Source organism: Nicotiana attenuata, unplaced genomic scaffold (assembly GCF_001879085.1).
Source record: "Nicotiana attenuata strain UT unplaced genomic scaffold, NIATTr2, whole genome shotgun sequence".
Lineage (NCBI taxonomy): Eukaryota > Viridiplantae > Streptophyta > Magnoliopsida > Solanales > Solanaceae > Nicotiana > Nicotiana attenuata.
Window position 1 is genome coordinate 58,437 of NW_017673327.1, and position 9,815 is coordinate 68,251.

The 9,815-nt window shown below is 34.1% G+C and overlaps 2 protein-coding genes across 2 annotated transcripts in view; both read left to right on the plus strand.

Moving 5' to 3' along the window:
• LOC109216062 (methionine aminopeptidase 1D, chloroplastic/mitochondrial) overlaps nucleotides 1-1,755 on the plus strand; it is a 10,077-nt gene extending 8,322 nt beyond the window's left edge. Inside the window, exons 9-10 of the mRNA XM_019380188.1 lie at nucleotides 830-877; nucleotides 1,233-1,755. Coding sequence (XP_019235733.1) covers nucleotides 830-877; nucleotides 1,233-1,378 — 194 coding nt within the window. The 3' untranslated portion in view covers nucleotides 1,379-1,755. The remainder of the gene's footprint in view (nucleotides 1-829; nucleotides 878-1,232) is intronic.
• A 4,835-nt stretch (nucleotides 1,756-6,590) lies between these two features.
• LOC109216061 (patatin-like protein 2) lies at nucleotides 6,591-9,611 on the plus strand. Its single transcript, XM_019380187.1, has 7 exons — nucleotides 6,591-6,834; nucleotides 7,078-7,259; nucleotides 7,337-7,511; nucleotides 7,609-7,770; nucleotides 7,966-8,253; nucleotides 9,034-9,209; nucleotides 9,345-9,611. Exons 1-7 carry the CDS (start codon nucleotides 6,691-6,693, stop codon nucleotides 9,427-9,429), a joined length of 1,212 nt encoding a protein of 403 aa, XP_019235732.1. The 5' UTR covers nucleotides 6,591-6,690; the 3' UTR covers nucleotides 9,430-9,611.
• The last annotated feature ends 204 nt before the right edge of the window (nucleotides 9,612-9,815 follow it).

The window sequence follows — 9,815 nt, forward strand, 5'->3', positions numbered from 1 at the left end:
GGGGGTGGGGGGGGGGGTTTGAAGTAGAGGAACAACAACAACAACTTAGTGAGTTCCCACAAGTGGGAGTATGGGGAGGGTCGAGTGTACGCAGACCTTGCCCCTACCCCGGAAGGTAGAGAGGCTGTTTCCGAAAGACCCTCGGCTCAAGAAAACGAAAAGAGACAAGAGAGACAAAATGTTAGTACCATCTACAAACCATACGAGCAATAACAACAAAATAAGAACCAGTAAATAGATGAGAAATAATAACAAAAACCAGTCAATAAAGCCCGATACTATGAAAAACGAAATAATAGTGTGGACACAACAATAATCGATAGCAGCCTAGGACCCAACATTATCAGACCAGCCTCCTCCACGGACGAACCTTATCAGCTACCTCCTATCCTAACACCTTAATGCTCGACCACCACACCTTCCTATCATACTTTAAATTTCTTTTGAGCATACTTTAAATTTCTTTGTATTGCACCCTAAATAATATGTAACTTATGTATCTAACATAAATATCGAATTTCTGTTGATGACTGGTTCTAATGTTAGTTATCTAAGATGGATGAAAATAAGTTACTTCAGGCTCTTGGCATGCAAACCTTCATTCCTGTCGGCAGTTCTTCTAATACATAATAATGAGAAATTCCAGTTTCCAAGAGATTTCCTCTGAAAAGAGATCATAGTTCTAATTTGGTCTCTGAAAAATGATTTCGATCTAACAGTTACATTTTTGCTTGCTTTTAATCTTATTCTTGTTGTCCTCCTAAACCCATTGACTTTTTTTTTTTTTTGTATCAATTTTCATTTTGCTATATTTGTTTTCTTTTCGCAGGGAATAATAGTCGTGGACAGATGGTGCTCAATCAGACATTCACTATTGGTAATGTACAGTAATTAATTAATTTCACATTATTGTAGAGACTCACTGTGATATAGATGCAGAATGTAGTTCCTCATTAAACATATCACTTGAATTGTCTGCTTATAGATATTAACCAGAAGCTGGTAGCTACTGTATTGTGTCCGTTTCTTGTCTGCGGTTTGCCAAAAACTGAGGTTCCACAGTGCTTATTGTTATGAATCACATGGCTAGTTTACGTGGACTTCTAACTTTATTGTAGTTGATACCACTGCTATTTTTTGGAACATTAAAGTTTACTACATTGTTGCGTACACGATTTTGTTATACCAGACATTATTGATTGCTGAATTTAGCTTGTTACTATGTTGTACAGAGCCAATGTTGACAATTGGTAGCATAGAAGGAGTAATGTGGGATGACAATTGGACAGTTGTTACAGAAGATGCTAGTCTATCGGCACAGTTCGAGCACACCATTTTGATAACCCAAGATGGTGCTGAGATTCTAACTCGGTGCTAGTGATATTCCTGCAACAGCAACACTACAATCCATCAACCTAAAGCACAATTCGTGAAAGTTATGTTGCTGTACAATTCAATTCGTTGCCTCTCTTGGTAACTACAATTCTCAACTCGCCCTGTTCTAGTTTTTATGGTGCATTTGTTGTACTATTCTTTGGTTTGTGCTATAGAAATAACGTGTTATTGTTATCCTAACTTGGAATATATAGGGTGATTTAATTCTTTAATCCTTTCTGGATGTTCATTTTCTCTCTCTAGTACTGCGTATGCTACTCAGAAATATCGTCTAAGTCGAATTTCTCAGACATGATTTTGTTATGTATTTTGTAAACTAACTTGAGTTATCAATTAGAATGGAGTTTTAACGTGTCTAAACCATTCTTTGATACCCTATTTTTGAAATAAGATATATGGAGCTTGTCTCTTGAAATTCCTCCATTTGCTAGTATTATGACTGTAAACCGAGGAAGGGCTCACATCCCTCGCATAAACCTCGTTTCAACTAAAACACAAAAAGAAAAAAACAATACTGGGCAAAGAACAAAGAAAGGAGAAGAGGTTCAATTAAATTAAATATTTTTAAGCATTTTAAAACTTAAAAGTTTATATTTATGAAAAGGGCCAAATTCTAAGCTATTTGGTTATTTTTCTCCGAAAGTTTTCTCGTGCACCTCCTAAGTTAGGCGATGGTTACTCTAAACTCACGTTTATTGCGGGGAAGACTCCTACTAATACTCAACAAATGATAAAGTTTGTATCTATCACAAAGTTCAAATTACTTTCTATGCCAAATAGTGGATTTTTCTTCGCAATTTGGCACTAGTAAACTGTTTTTCACGTGACTTTGGAAAAGAAAGACTCTGTTAATTAGTGGGGGGTCTCTATCGATCAACCATAGAAAATGAGAAAACTTAGTAGAGTTTCCTAACCTAATCAAGCTCCCTTTTCGTTGGTGTTATCTGTCTATAATAATGTATGTGGCTAACTTCTATATTAATTGCTTTGGCAAATCAAGATAAGGTTCCAGCAGTTATAATCCAGTAAAAGTGGACTTCTATGAAAAACTTTCCCAAAAGAAGGTTAGCCATGTTCTTTTTATATTTATATGACCAGAAATACTTTATTAACGTGCAAGTTAATAACACTACAAGGGTAAATTTTACTTCCCTTTTTTGCCTACCCGTTTCCTCTTTAGAGCGTGTTTTGAACTTTTGTACGGAGGAAGTTATCCCTTCTTTATTTACCAACATTTTTTATTTTATAAAAATACTGGTGTTTGGTTTGATGAATGGAAAATTTTCGAAATAATATGTCACAAAGATTAATGTAACAATATTAGCAAATCGAAAGTGCTTTGATGAGATTTTTGAGTAGTTATGATTAGTACTAATGTCTGTGTCTTAGCTCGTTAAGAAGTTAACAGTAGGGGTGTACATGGACCGGGTTGGTTTGATTTTTATCACAACCCAACTATATCGGTTTGGATTGGTTAGGTTTTGCCGGGTTTTTCGGATTTTTTCGTTACATAAATATTATTTCAATCTTACTTTGTTAAATTTTTGATAAGTAAATATATGTTTAGTAAAAATTGAAAAAAATTATCAAACGTGTTGTTGGGTTTTGGATGTATTTAATTAATATATTAAATACTTAAAAGAGGGTGAATGGGAAATGGAGGGAAATGAAATTTTTGAGTGAAATTTTAAGTTCTTCCCCCCCCCCCCCCCTGGCAAATGGGCATTGTCCCATATTGGAAGAGGAAGAGGTTTTTTATGGGTATATAAGCAATTGCTCTTCTTCTAACTCTTAAAGAGTTGAGAAGAAGGCAAGTTTCGCGCCGTCGTCGTCGTCGCTCGCTCGGCTACGGCTTCGGCTTCGGCTTCGGCTTCGGCTTCGGCTTCGGATTTGGATTTGGATTTGAATTTGGTCAAATGATCGATTGATTGATTAACTTTTTGGACCAAATTTATTTGTTAATAGTAAAATATTAACAGAAGTGTTGTTAAATATTTGTTTTAATAACAAAATATTAATATTAAATCCAATCCGTTTTTCTGTTTTGGTAACAGAAAAGTAACTACCCTCTTCAATTTTCCCTCTTTATTGTTGAGTAAATGGCCATTTATGTAATGACATTTATGCTGTGGGCGTTTTGCATAAACAGCCATTCTGAAGAGTTGCACCTCTTCAGATTTCAGCCCAACTTTGGCTATAAATACAACACTATTCTGCTTAGAATTTCACTACGATTTTCTGAGTTTCTTCTCCTTCTTCTGCATACTTTTAGCATCAAACAAAGCAAAAAGTAAGTGTGATTTGCTACCGAATTTTGTGTTCGCTGAAACGCTGGGGTTTGAAGTACCACTACACCAGTGTGTAATTCGTTCTATCCTGGGAGGAAATAATCCATAACCTTGGGTACTAGGAGGGGATTAAATTCCTTAAGGAAACACTGTGAATTCAGTGGGCTCGAATTGGTTTTATGTCATTTCTGTTTATGTTCATTTCTGTTTATATTCATTTATATTTCCAGAATTATTTTACAAATACAATATACTAACACGTGTGATCTATTAACATATTTTTATGGGTGAATTTTCTTAGTAACATATGATAGTTAATTTTTTAGTCATCGGAATTCTGACAATATATAGTTTTTCAATAACGTACACTTTCAAGGTTAACTGAATTTAATAATTAAACATAAAATCAATTTGATACCTATATAATAATATGTTGTTTAATTTTAAATTATCGAAATACTGCTTCAAATTCGACAAAGATATAAGAATGTAATAGATCTTGACATATGAATATGGAAGAACAAAGTGATTGACGCATTTCATTAACACTTGATAAGAAAGTGATCATACAGCCCAATTTAAAGTTAATAAAGATAGAACACTTCATATTTTACTAAATAATACATCCCATAGAGAATCTTAAATATTTCTAGACATTTTTAAAGAAAATTTTATGAAAAAGTCGTAAAAATATATATAAAAATTATATATTTATATGTCGATGGTTCGATTTTCTTTACTCAATACCAAACCAAATCAAACTAAACTTAGTCGGGTTTCTTAATCGGTTTGATTTGACTTTTCGTTTTGGTGCGATTTTCCGATTCGGTTTGTACACCTCTAGTTACAACATATATAAGGTAAATGTCCTCTACCAATAAGCTTCTCTCTTTTGATTGAGATTTATGTTATTACAAAATATTTTCTAGTAACAGAACACCAAAAATCCAAAAAAAATGATTTTCGTCGTACCAAACACCATCATTTGTAGTACGTGTACATTTGAATACTGGAAATGTAGCATCAGAGACATCTAAGTTCAACGTCCTCCAACTTCTCATTAATGATATTAAAATTACGCACGTTAATTTATGTCGTACAGAGAATTAGATGATGGTGTGCCCAACGTTGATTCCTTATTATTTTATCCTCTAACTAGGGGTCTACAAACCGACATACCGCACCAAATTGATAATCCGAGTCAAATCGAGAAAAAAAATCGGACTATGGTTTGGTTTGTTAAGACTTGACAGGTCCTTTTGGTCGATTTCCAGTTGATTGCCTCAACCTATCGATTGAGTGAGTTGGAGAAGAAAGTCTTAGAAGGCTATGACTCTATAAGTTTCGCGTGTTATTTCTTTGCGTGTCTACTATTTATTTAGGTGCAAAGAGCCTAAGCGGTCAAGCTATTATATTCCGAGCCTGCTCTCCATTTCCACCGTTGATGCAATAGAAGCTCTTAATGCAATATCTGGTGGTGAAGACATTCCCGCTGCTACAATTGGAGTTGACGGTCCTAGTTCTGTTACAGTAAGAGCTGTTGCTGGAGTAACCAGTGCTAGTTACTTGACTGTTGGGGGAGAAACCACTGTTAGAAATGTTCAAGTAGAAGCTCCTCTTTCATCTGCAGGTATAGTTTTGTTTTGGTGTTAGAAAAAAACCATAATCGGTTTTGTTTGGTTTTAACTAGAAAAAGTCAAACCGAAACCAAATCAACTCGACATTACATGTATACAAGTTTTAAAAATATTTTAGACATAAAAATAATAATTGTAATATAATTTATAAATATTGTTTGAATTTTTTCATAGTTCTATTTTTAATGTATTATTTCAAGCTTGGACTTATAATTTCTGAATGATCAAATACGTTTTATAGCCCATAAAGTTAGCAACTCAAATAAAACCCAAAGCAAAAATAAATCAATATTAATGCTAACAAAAAAATTCAATTCAATACTAGGAATGACAATAGTATTGGATATTTATTTTTTTAGTTTAGCATTAATTTAGATAGTGAAAACGCATAATTTACTTTAATATTATTTAGTTATGTAATTTATACTTAGTACTTATTAGTCGTACTTTAGCATGACTTAGTATTTTTAGATTATGTTTATTTTTATTATGGCTTATTAATTAACAATATTTATTTTATGTGATTTGTTGAGTATTTTAGCATAATAATGACCCATTTCACATTATTTTGTATTATTTTATTGGGTAACATCTTATATAGTTTTATCCTACTAGTACCTAACAAATATTAGAGCACAAATTATATATTTTATGCTATGAAGATGTTGTCGGAAAAAAATTCGAGATTGAGAACCCCGACTTTTGTTGGTTTGGTTTGGTTTATAGATTTAAAAATTCGAGACAATTGGTTTAATTTGGTATTTAAAAAACCGGAACCAACCCAGCCTATGTATACCTACTCCTAACAATAATTTATCCATGCGCTAGAAAAAGCCAGTTCAAGTTGAAAACTATTACTCCTGGCTACCATTAGAAGTATTTAGACAATATTCAAATTAATAATACTAAAGCATTTCTAAAATAAGGTGAGTAATCATGAATGCTTTCCAAAATATAACCTAAAAAGTATAATCCGTACACAGCTTCTTAATTACTTGGTTGAAATTAGAAAATTTTACCGTGAAGGGATGTTTTTCTTCCGCATGTGTTTAGTTTCACTTTTTTCCATTTTGCCATAATCTTATCTGGTTCTTCCCCTATACATCCTTAGCTTATCTCACTTTGAACTTTATCTTAGCATTTACGTGCGTTTGGTCCTAACAACAGTTAATCTACCATTACGTTATTGATGTTATATATATATATATATATATATATATATATATATATATATATATATATATATGTATGCACAACCGATGAACTGAAATCTAGCATTACGGTATATTGTATTTCAGGAAGATTTCACATAATTACTCAAAGACTTTTAAGTCAATATCCCTTCACCTAAATAGTTAAGCACATAGGCTATGGAGGGACTCACCCGCAAGAACAAAAACCACCCGAGTACGGCGTGTTATGGAGAAAGAATTACAGTGTTGAGCATTGATGGAGGAGGAGTTAGGGGAATCATTCCAGGAACCATATTAAGTTTTCTTGAATCAAAGTTACAAGTACGACTTGCAGTGATCGTTTTATATCTTTTATGTTCCTAGCTAGTTGATATTGCATCAAATGCATGGTTTCTATAGTGTTAAAATTCTTTACTCTGTCATCAGTATATATATATATATATATATATATATATATATATATATATATATATATATATATATATATATATATATATATATATATATNATATATATAATAGGTTAATTCCACTAAATAAATTAAAGTAGCTTTGCATATTGCAGGAGTTGGACGGACCAGAAGCTCGACTTGCAGATTACTTCGATACGATAGCAGGGACTAGTACGGGAGGCCTAATGGCGACCATGTTAACGGCACCGGACCAACATGGCCGTCCTCTTTATGCTGCAAAGGATCTTGTTCCATTTTATCTTGAACACAGTCCCAAGATCTTCCCCCAGCGCAAGTATAGTTTTTTACCTCATTACATGGTTCTCTTCAACTTTTAATTATGTATACACGTTACGAATTGTTATTTTACAGTGAAGTACTATCGCTACTAATGATGCTGTGTGGTCCAAAATATGACGGCAAGTATCTAAGGAATCTGATCCGAGGGATCTGTGGGAACCGAACATTCCATCAAACTATAACACATTTGCTTATTCCCACTTATGACATCAAGACACTTCAGCCCCAAGTTTTCTCTACATATGAGGTTGTATTCATTTCATTACAGTTCAATAGTACTCCTCTCTTGATCTTTTTTCCTCTATTTCTGTAATGAAATATGGTTTTTAAAATTATTTGATCAGGCAGAGTTGGATCCTGGAATGGATGTTTTACTATCAGATATCTGCATCAGTACTTCGTCAGCTCCAGTTTATTTTCCTGCTTACTTCTTCAAAACAAAAGATTGTGATGGAAATGATAGAGAATTTAACCTTATCGACGGAGGCATTGCGACCAATAACCCTGTAAGTGCACAAAACATACAACTATACTTTGGGCATGTCATAGAAAATAATAGTAGTTACGTTACTAGTAGTACATTTTAATTTCTTCTGACCGAAGATATATTATATATTATGAATGACCTGATTCTGTATATGCTTTATTCACATCATCGGTGCATATAACTTAAACTCTGTCTCAATTGGTTAATTAAACAGGCACTGCTAGCGATGAGGCCAACTGGAGCCAATGCAAAACTACTGCCAGCAAATGTCCTGGATTATGGCAAGTATCTAGTTCTATCTGTAGGAACAGGTACATCGAAGTCACAAAGGAAGTACAGTGCAATCAGAGCAGCTAAATGGGGACTCATTAGTTGGCTTTGTAAAGATGGAAACTGCCCTTTGGTGGATGCGTTTACTTTTGCCAACGCTGATATGGCTGACCTTCATTTGTCCTTGCTTTTTAGCACTGCTGGCCATATTAAAAATTACCTTCGTATTCAGGTCCTTTTCTCCATTTTCCCTTGCATACACATAAATTACTCCAATTTTTCCGTCAAATTAAACTGCCTTTTTTCACCATTTTATATTTGGTTGCATATAGTTATTGTTAGGCTAAACTAGCCCAAATACACTCTTAATATGGTGTGATATTATCCGCTTTGGTTGAAGTCTGTACGGCTTTCCTCAAAAGGCCTCACACCATTAAGAGATTCCTATACCTTATATGTAGGCTCCTAATCTTTTCAGCTACCAATGTGAGACTTTGTTCGCACACCCAACAATCTCTCCCTCGAACTAAGTTCCACGTGGCTCGCTACCATGATTCACGGGTCTCCCCCTTTGAACTAAGTTCTATGTGACCCATTGCCACAATCCACGGGTCAATTTTCGAAATTCACTGTGTGCCATCCATTTTGTTAGAGTATCATGGCAACCGAACCCCGCAACTAGCTTCTTCTTGTGTGCGCACTGCCCCGTACCATCACTTTGCCATCTCCATACTCGTATCACCGAATTTGGGTTCTGATACCAGTTGTTGGGCTAAACTAGCCCAAATTAACATGGTGTGATCGATATTGTCCGCTTTGGGTTAAACCCGCACGATTTTCCTCAAAATACCTCACATCATTAAGTGATCCCTACACCTAATTATATATAGGCTCCCGATCTTTTCAGCTACCAATATAATACTTTGTTCGCACACCAACAATTCTCATCTATAGTGCAAATATTTTTTAACACGATTAACGTATAGAAGTTAAACTCTTTTATTTTTGGCAGGATGATAATTTAAGCGGAGAAGCATCATCAACTGATAAAGCAACGAAGGAGTGTATGGAGGAGCTAGTGAAGATTGGTAAAGACATCTTGCAGAAGCCTATTTCAAGGATGAATCTCGAAAGCTGCAAAAATGAAGCTGTTGAAAATGAAGGAACAAATGAACAAGCTCTTATCAGGTCTCTTATTAATTCACAATCCAAAAACCTTGAAACAATTAATGAGTATATCAACTTCAAATATTTATAAATAATAACTTTCAGAATATTTAACTAATCAATTGTGTTGGATTCAATTTTATGATTTCTTAACAGATTTGCAAAGGTGCTTTCAGAGGAGAAGAGACTTCGCACTAAAAGGATGAAGGAGAAGGTGGACTTTTCTAATGGAGATGCATGAACAAGTATAGAATAAGCAAATATAAATTGTCGTCCTTCTAAGAGATGATTAATTTCTCGTTTAATGTATAACTAGTATTAGTACCGTGCAGATGCGCGGACACTAATCATGTCAAATATTTAAGTTGTTTGGATTGTATTTAAATTGTTTGACCAAAAGTTATCGAGATCTTTCTGGTTAAATCAATTAGAAAAGGTGAAGAGGTAAATCTCAGCTAAGAATAATGAAATCTAGATGGAAAGATATTGAGGATGAACACAATGGATAATGTTTCTTAATACCACGAAATTAAACGAGTAAGCATCGATATGGTAACTTTGAATATAGGAAGATATTGTAAGGACTATTCTTCTTTTACCACCAAATATTCCAGAGAGAAAAGGCTC